General features: G+C 39.9%; 1 protein-coding gene across 28 annotated transcripts in view; it reads right to left on the bottom strand.

Annotated features, from left to right (window-relative positions):
* Positions 1-17,048, bottom strand: part of DLG2 (discs large MAGUK scaffold protein 2) — a 2,053,927-nt gene that overhangs the window by 154,089 nt on the left and 1,882,790 nt on the right. For all 28 annotated transcript variants that reach the window (XM_080687299.1, XM_080687274.1, XM_080687295.1 and 25 more), the window contains one exon: positions 15,608-15,722. In XM_080687299.1, coding sequence (XP_080543425.1) covers positions 15,608-15,722 — 115 coding nt within the window. The remainder of the gene's footprint in view (positions 1-15,607; positions 15,723-17,048) is intronic.

The raw sequence follows: 17,048 nt of genomic DNA, 5'->3' as shown, positions 1-17,048 counted from the left end.
TTTTGAAGCCACTAAATTTATATTTTGTTACAACAGCATAGAAAACGAATTCACATATATTATTTTGTGTGTATCTGGCTTCTTTTACTCAATATTATATTTGCAAGGTTCCTGCCTACTGTTGCACATAGCAAGCTGTTCCTTTTTATCTTACCTAATAATAGACAAACACCTTTTCTTACAGTGACCATTTCATGTTTTGGTATCAAGGTAAAAAAAGCTCAGAAGTGTTCTCTCTTTTCTAATTTCTGAGTTTGTGTAAGATGCTAGGTGATTGACAAACATTATTCTACATAAAACCTTTTTGAGTTGTATACATATTATCCCCATTTTATAGAAGAGACTGAGGCCCAGATGGAGAGGAAATGAATTGCCAAGGTCACAACACAAGCAATAAGTGCCAAAGTCAGCATGCAAATCCAGATACTTCTGACTCTAAAACCCTGGCTTTTTGCCTATTGCATTATGCTGTGAACTCATGAACGAATGGCTCAGTGAGTTGGTATTCTAGAGGCGTTAGTGTTCATTCTATGGCAGTTCCTAATTACTTCCTGCAGAGAGAAAATGCACTGCCAAAGATGAATCCCCTTCCCCAAAACATACACCTTTACTTTTGGAACCCATTATTACATGTGACCTTTCAAATCTCCTCAATTTCCTACTCCTCACATATTGTCAGGTCTTGGAGCAGAGTCTGGGTTCAGAATAATATAATTTTATTTTCATCTGTTTTTCTATCCAGCTAGTTTTAACTGAATCTTTGAGGGCATATCTGATCTACCGTTTCACTCCTGACAGCCTCCTGCATAGTATTTTGTAATTAATACTAAGAAAAATTGAAGCCCATATCCTTTCTACTATACCATGCTTGCTGCAGGTTAGTCAGAAGGCCTTCTAATCTTTCCATGTTCTATGCAGCGGCCCACAGAAGGAAATCTCATGCTTCTTTGCTGAGAATGCTTATTTGACCAAGAGTGTGACCCTATGGTTGAAAGTTGAGCCATCATAACTCTATGTCATGGATCCACCCACTGACGATCTTTAAGGTCCTTTATTATTGAGGGAGAAGCACCATATATTAAATGACTATATTTTCTAGCACAAAACTTACAGGACTTCCTATAACAATTATAAGTACTGATAGGAATGAGGGAACATACATGAAATGAGGCCCATTCAAAAAAATGTGGTATTTCCAGAAAACCTAGACACTAGGTTAATAGCAGGGATTTGGCATCAGACAGGACTGAGATATATTGTTTTTCTTTGCTGTGTTACTTTGAGCAACAATATAAACTATCTACTTTGGTTTCATTACCTGCAAAATGGGGATAATAATTACACTCCTTGCAAATATGATGAAATTTGAATTCTCATCATCATCTACTTATCCTCAGGATACCTGAATCCATTATGTAATCAAGGACTCATTTAGTGTGTTGAGGAGGTGGGCGTACTGTGGGGGCATCCATTTATGAGAGAACGGGCAGGAACAGGGAATTTTAGGAACAGAGAGAAGTGTCATCATCTTATAAAGAGCCAACAATGGAGTTCATTCAATGTGGGGAAACTCTCCATAAACCTGACTTCACAGCATCCAAAAGCACACAGACCCTTTCTTGATGACTAATTCAGAGCCCTTCTTTTAAAAATATATACTTTTATTGATTTCAGAGAGGAAGGGAGAGGGAGAGAGATATAGAAAGATCAATGATGAGAGAGAATCATTGATTGGCTACCTCCAGCCCCAACCCCACCAATGTGCCCTGACCACTGAGCCATACCAGCTGGGTCTCAGAGCCCTTCTTAATAGGAGGAGAGGGATGAATCAGTTCAGAAGAAGCTACTGGAATTGGTTTAAGAGCTTTGTGTAGAAGAATTGAAAAGTTACTTTATATGAGAATTTATATTTTTATGATAGAGGTCACTAGAAACTTGCCAAATATCCTTTTCATTGTAAAGTTCTATTCATTTAACATCTCATTTTTTCATTATTCTACCCATGGAATCCAAATTTTAAAAAGTGTAGGATCCTCCATTTGACAGGCCAAATCTGCATTTTTAAGAAAACTAAGGAGAACAAATGCTCATGATGCAAGCAATCTGGTCTGAAGTAATACATACAGCACACACAATGTTTTAAATAGAACTGTGATACTATAATATGATGTCTTTAAAAAAGAGTCCTTTTAAAATGCAGAAAGAGTGACATAAATGTAAAATAAATACAAATACAGTTTAAAATAAAAGAAATGGTTTGATGGTAGAAAATTTCTTATTACCTTTAATAAGCATTATCAGAAAGTAAGCATCAGTGTATCACAGAGGATGGGTCTGGGCTTCTTAGTTACTGAGAAAAATAGTATGAAAGATGAAGAAAGTACATGAGGGAAAATAAAATCTAAAAGATGGTTTTCTTTGTCAGGAAAGGACAAAGATAAAAAATGCACCCCAAACATTTTAGAATCATTTAGAACCAAGAGATTCTGGATTAAGAATTAAACCACTTAGTCATCACAATATTTGCCTTATTCCTATCTCCCCACCCCCATTCCCTGCCCATCTATATGGTAGGATTATATGGATAGAGTAGCCATGAAGATTCATCTAGTAAAGTTTTGACGATATAAGTTTTTTCCTGAAGTTCAGATTATAGTCTTATTTTTCTTTTTGGCATTAAAATGCCCTTTCTTATAGAAAATGATGGCAATAATAAAGAGCAATCTATTAAAATATATATTACTAGAGGCCCAGTGCATGAAATTCATGCATGGGTGGGGTCCCTCCACCTGGCTGGCAATTGAGGCCGATCAAGGCCATCTTGCCCAGTTTTGAATGGGGCAATTGGGCTTAATTGGGGCAGGGACCGAGGGACGGCTCCAGGGCATGTCTGGCCCCATCTCACCCAGTCCAGATTGGCCAGACCCCAGCAGCAAGCTAACCTACCGGTCGGAGCATCTGCCCCCTGGTGGTCAGTGCACGTCATAGTGACCAGTCGATTAACTGCTTGCTCAGACACTTAGCATATTAGGCTTTTATATATATAGATAATTTGTATGTGTGTTTATTTTTAGAATTCTAACTTGGTGAAATGAAGTCAATCCCATGTCAAGCCCCTTATTTTCTTTTATTTTAATGTTGCTGGTCAGGGAGATCTACAAGCCTTGCAACCTCTGTATTTAGAAAATGACACATGGAAAGAACACCAACAGCTAACAGGTCCCAGTGATTGCCCAAGTCCTCTGAAACACTTGGAAACATTTCTTTAAAATTTAGTCCTGAGGAGCAAGGGAAGGAGGCAGTGACCTGCAGAACAGGAAGATAAAAGTGTACTGCAGGTGCTAATAATCTTACCTAATAATAGACAAACATGTAAATTGACCATACCTCCGCTACTCCCATAGCCAATCAGAGTGAGTATGCAAATTAACCCAACAAAGATGGTGGTTAATTTGCATACATAGGCGCCCAGCTCCTGGGTCCCGGGAACATCCTGGCACCCAGGTCACTCTGAGGTAAGCCCCGTGTGGGCCCTGAGCAGCCTGGGAAGGGCCTGAGCCAGGGGGCTTCTGGACAGGGCCAAGCCTGCGATAAGAGCCAAGGGGGCAGGGGCGGAGCCAGCAATTGGAGGGAGCTGGGGGTGCCCTGCCCAGGCCTAAAGCCTCAGCTAGAGGCTTTAGGCCTGAGCAGGGTCAGACATGGTGATCGGAGTGAGCTGGGGGTCCCCTGCCCAGGCCCCAAGGCTTTAGGCTTGGGCAGGAGTGGAGCCGGTGATCAGAGGGAGCTGGGGGTCCCCTGCCCAGGCCTAAAGCTTCGGCCAGAGGCTTTAGGCCTGGGAAGGGTCAGAGTTGGCGATCGGAGGGAGCTGGGGGTCCCCTGCCCAGGCCTAAAGCTTCAGCCAGAGGCTTTAGGCCTGGGCAGGGCCCAGCTGGCGATTGGTGTGAACTACAGAGGAAACACCTTTTCTGACTGCTCATTGGCTAAGCTTCCTGTATGCCACTGGTAATATTCTTAGTAACTTGGGTAATAAGAATCCAAAAAGGTGATCTAGGGTTTTTCCACCACACTTCTGGAGAAAAAAACGAAGATCCCCTGCTAGAGGGCTAAGAAATGTCATATCCTGCCCTAGCCGGTTTGGCTCAGTGGATAATGCCTCGGCCTGCTGACTGCAGGGTCTGGGTTCAATTCTGATCAAGGGCATGTACCTAGGTTGCAGGCTCCTCCCTGGCCAGTGCCCAGGTCAGGGCTCATGCAGGAGGCAACCAATCAAAGTGTTCCTCTCACTTTGATGTTTCTCTCTGTCTTTCCCTTTCTCTTTCACATTCTCTAAAAGTCAATGAAAGTCAGGTGAGGATAAAAAAAAAAAAAAGAAAGAAAGAAATGTCATATCCTATGAAAGACACATCTTGAAAATGCCTAAAGACAGTTGTCATTTTTTCATGGTGAAGGGACTGGAGTCTGTGTTGATGAAAACACCTTGGGAGCTGTGGTGACTGGCAGTGGCTGCAGGAGCGGGGTGATGGGGCTGGTGCCTTCCCCTGATCAGCCCGGTCAGTAGGACATCCCCTGAGGGCTCCCAGTATGTGAGAGGGGGCAGGTTGGGCTGAGGGACCCCCAGTGCACAAATTTCGTGCACCGGGCCACTAGTGTGAAATAATGACACTACTTAGCTTTTGAAAGAGTAACTTCATTGGAGAGAGATACACAAAGTGGGCTGTTGAAAGCTCAGAGCAAGTGAGAATGTAAAGTTTCTCAAGCACTAACAGGATTGGAAGATAGTTTCTACATATCCTAAAAGCAGACATAGGTACAATTTATATAAAATACTCTTTTAGGTAAAAGACAAAATTTGGATCCTTGAAAATGATCCCAATACTGACTATGTGTTTTTTACACTTATTGCACTACATGCTAAGAAAAACACACATGCTCTTAGTTTTGAGCAAAATGTCCTAAACCAGGTGTCAGCAGGAGTGGGTGTGGGCTGCACATGCGCATGGAGTCCCACACTTAGTATTGTGCTCGGCACCCACTGTTTTGATATTCAAATATTTGAACAAGGAGCTCCACATTTTCATTTTGCACCGAGCTCTGCAAGTTGTATAGCTGGTTGTGGGTGTCAGGCCATATCTCCTCCCAAATGTTCAGGACACTGTGTGTGATGGGCACTTCTATTGTGTTCTTTGATGTGGGGCTCTTTGTATAAGGCTACTCAGGCCCCAGACTGTCTTGGCAGAGAATTTGTCCATACTGTTGCAATGGCCACAGCTCAGTGGGGACTCGCTTCTGTTTAATCACAAATCCACATTCTCTGGGCATCTTCAAACTAGAGAATAGGATCTAAGGTGACTGACTGTATGATATTCAGCTACCTATTCAACATTTAATAATGCATAGGTAGTTCTATGAAAATCATGTAGTATGCATCATGGTGATAAATGAAACACAAGGCAAACACTAGACAAAGATACATGTGAGTAGTGTGTTGATACATCTTTAAAGAGTGCACGGAGGCAAGGGCTTGGTACTACTCTACACTTGGAGAACAGAGTAGATAGTTTAGTACTTTGAACCTCAGATTCCTTATTTGAAAACTGTGAAAAAAGAATATCCACTCATAGACATATTGTATCAAATCAATCAAAATAAAATCAAATAAATGAAAGTCCATTAAAAAGTCACATAACACTGCAGATAAGGGCATAGACAGCATGCTTCGGTTCTAGTCCCAATTTAGCCTCTTCTGGGTAAACTGCAAGCCTGGCCTTCATTTCCTCTTTTTTACAATGGGAATGAAAATAGCACTTACCTCATAGTTTTTAAAAAATATATATTTCTACTGATTTCAGAGATGAAAGCAGAGAGAGAGAGAGAGAGAGAGAGAGAGAGAGAGAGAGAGAGAGAGGAGAGGGAGAGAGAGAGAGAGAGAGAGAGAGAGAGAGAGAGAGAGAGAGAGAGAGAGAAACATCAATGATGATAATCATGGATTGGCTGCCTCTTGTACGCCCCACATTGGGGATTGATCCCACAACCCAGGCATATGCCCTGACCAGGAACTGAACCGTGACCTCTTGGTTCAGAGGTTGATGCTCAACCACTGAGCCACGGGCATAGGGTATTTATGAGAATTAAATAAAATAATCCACATAAGGTGCTTAGCAAATTGCATAGAATATGATGTAATTATCATTTGACATTTATTATGATTTGACTATTAAGTATCTGAAAAGTACTTGTGAATGTTATTTTGCAGTTCTTATGGATTTATAACAAAAAGGAAAATTGATTTGAAGTTTAACCTATAGTAATAAGTATGCCATTTGTTTGGCTGAATGAATTTTAAGAAATGTAGCCTGATGTGATTATCACTACTCAACAGGACAGCATACACATTTGATCAAGTAAACTTTGAATTAAAGTTAAATGCTCTCCAATTTAGTGACATCCATAACTCATTCATTTTATTGATTCAGCAGTTACCATATGCCTGGCTGCAGATATAGACTGAAACCTGGCAAATCTCCATCAGAGAGGTACTCACCATCCAGCGGAAGGGACAGGTGAGTCAGCAGGCACGGAAAGGTTAGAGGAGAACAGCTTTGTGATGCAGAGGAACACAGAGAAGCATGTGCTCAACCTTCATGAGTCATTGATGGTTCCTCTAATACTTTATTCTATTTATTCATCATCTTCAACTGCCACTCAAAAAGTTCACTCAACAAATATGTAACGAATTCCTATCATGTGTCAGGTACTGCGATTAATGGAAAAAATATTTTGAGTCTATTTCCTTGCTCCTAACCTCCTGATTTAGGGCGAAGGTTAACCTCAATTTTTCCATGCCCTCACCTTTCCCCTATTCTCTTCTGTGAGTGTCCTGTCACCCACCTTTTACTGTTCTGGTCTTTTCTAGTTAGAACTCTTTGGATTGTTCTAGAAAGTAGTAATTTTGGGCTAAAAGGCCAAGACTTCCTCCAGAGATGTGAGATTTCTGGAAATATGATTACTGTGGGGTGGGGATTAGGGAGCAGAATCTAGGTTGGTAGAGTGACCCTTGAGTGCCTCAAGTGCAGAAAAGATGCCCTATTAATCCTTTTGTTCCCAGAGCATAGTACAGTCTGAGGTAGATGGTTATGACACAGAAAAGGTTTTCTGGTTGAATGAATGAATGAGGGCCCACCATTAATAAAAATGACACATGGATTGAGATTTCAGGATAGAGTGTTAGAGGAAAAATGTGATGATCAATAAAAGGGTCATCTGTGCTACTTTTGTCTTCTTCCTATAGAAATCTAAAAATTAGAAACCCTTTAAAAATCAGGGCCAGCCTATAATTTCAGGGGGAAAAGAAAACTTCCCCAGATCCCCAGGGACTCCGCCTCCTTTCTATTTCTTGCTTAAAATTAGCTGCCTGAAGACAAGACCCTTTATTCCACAATTAAGATGCAATTATATGAGCAAATGCCTGGAAAAGTGAACATGATGCTAATGAATCTCAAAGTATAACTGAGGAATCTAAATCTATTCTGCCTTAAGGGAGGCACCAGCATGGGAGGCAAGCTCTGAGCACTCAAAGAGGTACGGGGACCTCCCCTTTACCTAATATGTCCCATCTGGTAGGCTTTTTATAGACTTAGTTTAACCTAGTCCTAACAATAAGCCTGTGAACTAGATATTATGTTCATTTTATAAATGAGAAACTCAAGCATTAGCCATCAGTAAGATTTGAAGTCCAGACCAGAAGCCAGGTCCATATGGAGGACATCTCTATAAAGTATAAACCAAACCAAACAGGTCTATCAACATGAATTTAACCTGTGCCCCTAGAGCAGTGGTCAGCAAACTCATTAGTCAACAGAGCCAAATATCAACAGTACAACGATTGAAATTTCTTTTGAGAGCCAAATTTTTTAAACTTAAACTTCTAATACCACTTCTTCAAAATAGACTTGCCCAGGCCGTGGTATTTTGTGGAAGAGCCACACTCAAGGGGCCAAAGAGCCGCATGTGGCTCGCTAGCTGTGGTTTGCCAACCACTGCTCTAGAGGATTAGCTTTGTCTTCACCATATTGTATATAGTATAAGGAGCCTGGGCTTCAGTGAGAAATATACCTGGGTAAAGAATATGGCTTGGCCACATTGCACCTTGTATAGGTAATTTTTAAATATCTTCGGCCTTCTATAAGGTTCCTCCTCTGTAGAATGGGGATAATAATCACCTGTATCATACACAGCACTGACTTCAGTTTAAATGAAGTCAGGAGAGAAGCACTGGCATACAAGCTCTGGGTACCCAAACATTTCAATGCCATCTCTAGATCTCGTCTGGTCTCTCAAGTCTCCACTTTCTGCCTCATCCTGTTAGACTGTTTCAGATACTTGCTCACATCTCTCAGAAAAATTTTAAGAGGGGTAAGACATCTGAATACATGCAGTTTTTATTTCTTATTCTGTGGCAATGCATGGCATTTCTGAATGAGAAAAATGATGATTTTGCTAAATAAGAATATATGAGTGAATGAATGAGAGGCGCTAAAAATGCCATTGCCAGTCAGCCCTCTGCCAAGTACTGGGCCATGGGTGCACAGAGCAGACTGCGCTGTGGGCTCTGGGAATAGCTGCTGAGGGCATGTTAGGTCCAAGGTTGAAGAGGAAGAAGATAAAAATCTGACGTATGAGAAGTCCACAGATTTCATGGCTTTGTCTTAAATGCCCTTGAGAAATCCATAGCCAAGTGAAGTTGGAGGCAGCTTGGTACTGAAGTGAAGTCCCCTGACAGGCTCCATTCCACATTCCTACCATCCCTGGGTTACTGACCAGCAGTGCAGTGGGGGCAGGAAGTGGATTGGAAGCTATATTACTGCTTAAAAGAAAAAAAACAAAATAAAAACAAAAACAGAGTCTCTTACTTAGGATGTATCTTTCCCCTCCCACCAAAATTAATCAGGTGAGAATATTCTTCCTGTAGAATAAAAACCCATCAGGATGAAGTTGAATTTATTTTTAAGATGTCCCTCAATGTAACTGCCTGCCTTATGTCCTTAGAATAAAGAGACTAAGGGACTAAGGGTGCTGAGAATGAAACACAGGATGAGCTTCTTCCTATCCCAAGCCCTCTCTCTAAGAGCAGCCTGAGAGGCCAGGTAGAGGCAGATGTGTCCTGGAAATTCCAGTACCAGCAGGGAGTGCCTGTGTCCTCAGGACATGCCAGACTCCCTCCCTGCCCTTGGTGGCAGCCCAGCTAGTATTGAACCTCCATAGAATTAATTGCTCAAAGATCTTGATTTATATTCTATTTTTCCACATCTATATAGGAAAAGAGAGTCTAGGAATTAATTCATTTAACAAGTATTTATTAAGAAGGCATCGTTACATCAAGCACTACGGCACGAGACATTAAGGATAAAATAAAATTGAGAGATTAACGGAGGTTTGCCAGTCCAGAATTAAAACCTTAATAAAGACCAGAATGATAACTATTTTTATAGAGTAGCTTTAAATAACAGTGGTCTTCTGGGCAGATTTCACTGTAGGAACCCTTATAGGCATGTTGTAAGGATTAAAATAGGAAAATAACTGCAAGGTATATAACACATGAGGTATCAGGAAATGATAGAAAGATAACCTGCACACTATTTGAATTGCTTACAGATATGGACTACCAGAATGCTGACGAAAGGAGGTCTGTGTTTGTTTTTTAAATCTCGGTATCCTTAGCACCTACCTCAGACCGATACTTTGTAGGTAAGGCCATAGACCATGTTTGTTAATGAAAACATCAATGTACTAATGAATCAATGTCTGAAACACTATGTTAAACAATGGGCAGGAGGCAGACCTAGCTGCATTGGTCTATTACAGCTTTGAAACAAAAACTGTATTAGGAAGTAGCAACTTTGAGTTACCAACTTAAAGTAGACTTAGAACCACGGTGAAAAAGAAAGAAGTCCTTCAAATCCAGAGCAGGGGGCTTGGAGGGGGTGAAGAATACAGAAGGGAAGTGGATGAAATCACGGGTTAGGGGCACTGATGACGTCTATGGAGACCTGGAAGGGCCAGTTATAAGCACAGGGACTCTTATCTGTGTCTCCAGCTGAATACTTTTCAAATCCTTCCTCTGGTTAGACTTTAGTGGGGGATGAGCTGACAAAGCTAGACATTCTGGTGCCGTAGAATTCTGGCCCTTCCCTTCAGCCTTCATGTGGTCTTAGAAGAAAGAAAATGTAAAAGGTTGCCAGGAAGTCTGTCCTCCTTCCCTCGCTAAAGGAAATCAAAGCGACAAGGGTGTCTCACCCCACCGCTGAGGAAACAGCACCTTATTCAGAATCAATTCTAGGACCTCTCTTTGCTACAGGGGAAAAGTTGCCTTTATAATAAATGATAAATAGCATCAACATATATTAGTTGCTCCCCATGTGCCAGGTATTTAAATTCACCACTTTATTTAATGCTCACATCCCCTTTGTGGTATCTTATTATTATTCTCAGTTCACAGAAAAATAAACTAAGGCAGAGAGACCGACTTGCCCAAAATCACTGAGCTAGTAAGTGACAGAATCCAGGAACCGTGTTCTTAACACTGCTCTATGTTGCCTCACACACAGGACCTGAATGTCTACGCTCACATCCAGTCTAGCTCGGTGATTTTAAGGCAATTATTTAATGTCTCTGAGTCTCAGTTTCTTTGTCTATAAGATGAAAGAAATAGTCCCTGATTCTTCCAGTTGCTGGGAGAATCACATGGGAATATATAGGTAGAACACTAACATAATGGCTGACCCATAGAAGATGCCCAACCAAGGCTTCCCTTCACTTTCACTTACTCATCTGTACCAGGGATAACCGGCTCCCAAATTGGCTAGACCTGTGGTCGGCAAACTGTGGCTCACGAGCCACATGTGGCTCTTTAGCCCCTTGAGTGTGGCTCTTCCACAAAATACCACGGCCTGGGCGAGTCTATTTTGAAGAGTTGGCGTTAGAAGAAGTTTAACTTTAAAAAATTTGGCTCTCAAAAGAAATTTCAATCGTTGTACTGTTGATATTTGGCTCTGTTGACTAATGAGTTTGCCGACCACTGGGCTAGACCACCAAGGGTCTGGGGATTCCAGAGATGCTAAGTGTACTGCAGTGAAGATGACCCTGTAGTTGTGTTCACTCATCTACACGCTGTAGATAGTGACCCATTTGTGAGTTATTAAATCAAGTTAATGAGATGTGACCTTCATTTGTTTTTTAAAAAGGAGGCAAATAGAATGGGCCATAACAAAGAACATGGTACATAAAAAGTATTAATAGTTTAATAAAAACATTTATTTTAGCATTATGTGTATGGTACATGTATTTACTGGGTCATGATGATGAAGAATGTATTTCTTACTGTGAGTAAAAACACTTAAAGGTCTCTGGGTGAACTCATCTAAGACAGCAAAGAATCAATTCAGATATCCTTGCATTAATTAGGAAGCAATAAAAATTCCAGGCCTTTCTAGAGCTTGCTTTTCACATCACACTGCACTGTTACTGTCTTCCCCTCACCTGTCTCACTCACTGGACGTGATTTTATTTTATTTTATTTTATTTTATTTTATTTTATTTTATTTTATTTTATTTTATTTTGCCGACAGGAAACATGACTTTTACTGCTGGGTCCTCAGCGTCCATTATAAATTCTGGCTCAGAATATTCACTCAAAAAAAAGTGCTTGATGAATATATAAATAAATCATAGCAACTGCCTTTTAGAACCAAATTCACAACAGAGAGGTTATTTACTTGAACTCTCCAAATCCATACCTCTTATTAAGACATGGACATGGGCCAACTTTCTCTTTCACAGTCTTTCCTGTGACCTTTTATTCCCCATTGGGAGACTTACCTGCTTTCCTTTCTTCCCCTCCCCATTCTCTTCCTTGTCACAGGTTACTGAGCTCTCTTTTATCAGGAGAAAGAATCTTTCCTTAGCAATTTGCACTTTTATGTGATTTTAATCCCCTTATACCTCTGACCTTTCTTAGTAGCATTTAGATACAAAGGCCCATTCCTACCAGCAGCAGGAAAAGCCTTATTCTCTGTTATAGGGATGCTTCTACCAGCTGGGAGGGAAGAAGGGGAGTGCATATGATATAGGCTTGTGGAGAGCCTTGAAGTACACACAACAAAAGCTGTATCTCTGTGTCTCCAGAGCCCACGTGCATCTATGTCTGAAGAATTGATAATGTACTTGTGGAGCATTTTGAAAAATATTTTATTCAAAATTTTTAACACTTTATTTACTTTCAAGGTTCTACAACTAGATGTGTTTCACAATGCAGGAAATACACAGTACAAATTGCCTATGAAATCGAATGTTTCCAAATCATTCACAAAGAACATGCACAGTCTTATCATTAGCAACAAGCAACCCATGCGTACAGCATTACCAAAGCACTTCAAGCACCTTACACAGAAGATTAAGAGAAGGAAATAGTTACAACTAGATTAGAAAACAGAGGATTGGCTCAAGTTTAAAACCCTGCCTGGCTCAGATGTGGTAGTTCCTGCCCCCACTTCCTGCAACACTTTCAGCCAAACAAATTGCTATCACCTGGGAGGATCATTTCTATAGAAGGAGGCCAGTTTCTGCATGATCCTGAGAAGATGCCTGCTCCTGGGCACAGCCAGGGCAGAGGGGGGGGTGGGGGGGGTGTGGGTGTGTGTGTGTGTGTGTGTGTGTGTGTGTGTGTGTGTACTACAAGGGGGAAGATAAATAATTCTGATATTCTGCTCAATCAGCCTAATTGTTTATAACTAAACAAAGAGGCTGCTTGCTTTCTGATTTAGGTTTTGCTTCATAGAAAAATATGAAAAATACTAAAGGAATCCCAAATGCCCTGTGGCACAGTTTATCCTCTGCAAAAACCCCAAAGAGATTTATGTTTGAATTTCTCTTCCAAGCTAACCTATTCCTAATCTAAGGGTCAGGTGCAGTGTTTACAGGAGCAGATTGGGAATCACAGCAGAGGTGCATTCAAAAGCTGACTCCATCCACATCAGCTGAGCCCCTGGGAGGCAGAGTGACTTGGGGAGAGGTGGGTGGAGATCTGACTCTGCCACCACACAGCTGTGGGGTCCTGGGCAAATCTCTTCCTTCCTGGGGCCTCAAGTTTCCTCTGCTGTAAGTTAAACATTAGACCTGGTGATAGCTAAGGTTCCTTCCAGCTCTAGAATTACATAAAGCTATACAGAATAAAGGATGTCATTAGAAGATCAAAGGGACATGCTCATTATCTGATAGTTATATAATCAGAGAAGCCCTGCTACTCATTTATTCTGAGAAAGCAACTAGCTGGTTTTATAAAATAAGCATAACCAACTGGCACTAGTCCTATTCCAGCACTCTAGAAAAAAAGCAAGCATCTCTAAAAATCCTATAGCCAAAATGGTGTTAAAAAACAAAACGAAACAAAATCTGAACAACAAAGGTACAAACTTACCCAATCATTTTTAGTAAGAATTCCCCATAGTCCTTGCTAATTCATTTACTTTTATTGCCTGTTTTGGGGGTGGTTAGGGGCAAGGGACTCTGTTTTTGTCACATCACATGAGAATAAGGCCAGGGGATGCTGTTTTTCCCCTCTGATTTTCACTCTATGCATAGCCTGTATCTTTTCCAATTCCATGCCCCTAGGAGTCATTTAGATTCTGCAGTCAGCCCTCTATAGACAAAGTACGTATTAATAATCGAACACTGGAAACCAAATACCATTTTTGTATATTGTAGAGAAATCATTTGGAGAATTTCCCATGAAGTGTTCACTAGTTTTGAGCTTTATTTAAAAGCAGTTTCTCCTTTCAATACAACCTCCAACTATTAGAACGTTAACAAGATAACATTACCTGAAGTCTTCAAATCTTTTGTATGTCACAGTTTTAATGACCATATTAGAGAATAAAGGTTTGATTCTGATTAACACTACTCTTTCAAATAAGTCTATGTAATATAATAACACATCATTTAATTTTCCTAATCTACAACTTAATTAAAAGGACTAATCATCAATATTTTCAGAAAATTTCTTCTAGTACATTCACATTTTGTGCATTCTATTTTTTAAACAAGATACCCACACTACAGTAATTTTTCCTTCCAGATTTATTCTATATAATCATTTCATTTCCATTAACTGATTTATCTCTATTGCATTAGCCTAATTGGCTTTTGCAAGTTGCTACCCAAGAACAAAACATTTCAAAATTTAAAAAATATTTGATATCACAAAGACCAGCAATAAAACACAAGTGAGGAGAACAGAGATAGCCACTTTCCATCGTATTTGTGACATCACTAAAAGACACGTTATAGGGTGGTTCTCAATAGTTCCTTCCACAGATTACACAGAAGCATATCCAAATAATCTTCCAAAACGCAGTTGGACAAATATGGAACATTAATATTCTGACTTTAAAAAAATTAAAATCTCAGGGCTTCTGAGGTACTGGAACTGCCTGGATAAGAAGGGACTCTATGCTTGTCAGAGTGGCCAGCAACTCGAGGCCCTCGAGAACCTGCCGCCTTCCGGAGTCCTGCTCCCTCCTTGGCCCTGCTGTGCCTACCTAGTACACACAAGAGATAACTTTATAGCCAAAGTGGAGTCAACAGGAAAAAATCAATTCAAGTACATAACTTAGTGTCTGTAACACACACTCCAGCCAGGAAAAGACAGTAAACTTTCAGCTGAGTAGACTATGACCTTAGGTGGGAGTCAGACCAGATTCTGGGGCAGATTGGCAAGAGGAGAATACAGTGAGGAGGGACAGACATGGTTCTTCCATTGGAACCTGGATTCCTCTGGACCGTTCACCTTCCCCTTTTGGCTGTTAATACTTATATTATTTTTAAAAATACAGTTAGCACTAATGAAGGATATTTTGAAAGGAATACAGGAGGCTTGTGCTAAGAAGAAGCACATGTTATAGTTGAGTGAGGATGGATCTTACTCAAGAGTGAACTATGAGGATGAAAGACCAGAAGGCATTTTAAGTTCAATCAATTTTTTTTTCTGGTAAATTAATGAGTTTTGTCAGGCAAGGAACAAGTGACGTATGTGGTCTAAGAAATGATTGGTAATAAGATGCCACAGAAGAAAGTCTTTCCACCAAAATTCGTTAGGGACAAACACATAACTCTATATACAAGACTATGTCTGATGTCAAATCAATACACCAAAGTTAATGCAGTAGATACCACACAGGTCTGGAGATGATTCCAGAATGCTTACTTCTCATACTGAAGGTGAGCAAATGTCCAGAGCTTTGGTCCACATATTCAATTTACCAAAATTAAAAATGTTTTTTCTCATTATTTTTACTGCAACCTGTGCTACGAACTTTACTCTGGATCATAACATAGTCAAAGAATAATTTGTTAAAAGAATAACTTGTTAATTTAACATAATAGCTTTTCAGAAATTTCTTCAAAAAATGGTTAAACTTAAGGTCTTACAGTGGTGTATTGAGGAGCATGGGTTAATAAGAACACATGATCCATTGCTACAAGGTGTTGCCTTTGTCTCGCGAAGCCAGATTGCTCACAAGGTGCAGATCACAGTAAGAAATGCTAGGTTGCCTACCTGACATAGAGGGAGCGTTTCTGATTGGTTCGCAGGGACCCGGACCCGGAGCTCATGCTGTGGTTCATCATCTGCTCTCGTAGGTCATGGATTTTGGCCTCAAATCGAGCGTAATCTGGGAATGGAAAAAGGGTATTAAATTTGGTTCTGTTCCTCCAGAGAGTTGGAAATGCTGCCCACCTGAGGCAGCCCTTTGCCCTGTTGTTGGTTCCTTTGCCAGGCAACAGGAAGGTGCACAATCAAGAATGGTGGACACTCAGCACTCACTTCTTTGTATTATTTACTTGCAGACATTCACAAGAGGAAAAGAACAAACCAGTTACTTCCCAAAACATAGCTAGAAAATATACTGCCATCCCAATCTGTGAAAAGTCCACGGGAGGAGGAGGGTGTGGTTATAGTGGGCAATACAAGGTATCCTTGTGGTGATGGAAATGTTGTCTGTCTTGACTGTGGTAGTAGACACAGGAACCTGCGCATGTGATCAAATGACATAGAACTCACTAGAAACACATGTAATTCAGATGTAGGATATAATACAGGGAGATCCCATGTACCTTGTCAAATTAAAAAAATTGAAATAAGTTTGATGAATTATGCCACTATCAATATTCTAGTTGTGATAATATGCTCTAGTTTTACCAAAATGTTATCATTGGGGAAACTGAATAAAAGGTACATGGGATCTGCCTGTATAATTTCTTACATCTGAATTACATGTGAATCTATAATTATTTCAAAATAAAAAGCTTAACTTAGAGAAGAGAAAGGGGAAAAAAATCTATGGAACTACTAATGTTATGGAGTTTTCAGTGAGTGTCCAGTTACCTCAGCTGGATGGACCAGAGAATCAAGTATTTGTGATGATTTATGTAAAAACATCATTCAATTTTTCTGTTTTTTTTTTTTTTTTTTTTTTTTTTTTTTTTTTTTTTTCTGCTGGAGGGCTGTTAGAAGTTGATCATTTGGGGACATACCTCAATTTTGCCCTATAACTTTAATATAAAGTCTACAAGTTCATCAATTCTAAAACACAATATATTTAAATCAGCTTCTCAGGACCCTGGGGTTAGAAATGGAGATAAAGGACACTCCCATATTAGTTTTAGAAATATTCAAACTTAAAATATATATGGGTCTAAAAATTAAGAAAATATAGGTATTTTATCATATTATTTTTAATAGGAAAAATATTTTTCCAGTATACAATTTTACAATGCATCATCTGTATATTGTATTGTGTTTACCACCCCAAGTCAAGTCTCCTTAAACCTGTATAATTTTATTAACCAATGTCACCCCAATAAATTCAATTCAATTAAAAAATAAAGAAAACGAAATAAAAGAATATTTTTGCCAGATGTCAATCCAGTAAAAATAAAGAACAAAGGTTCTAAGATACTTTTTAATACAATCAGCATACAAAAAAGAAATAGCTTTT

The sequence above is a fragment of the Plecotus auritus genome (assembly GCF_963455305.1).
Source record: "Plecotus auritus genome assembly, chromosome: 9".
NCBI lineage: Eukaryota > Metazoa > Chordata > Mammalia > Chiroptera > Vespertilionidae > Plecotus > Plecotus auritus.
Note: the sequence above shows the minus strand (reverse complement) of the source record. Positions and strands in the feature narration are given on the sequence as shown.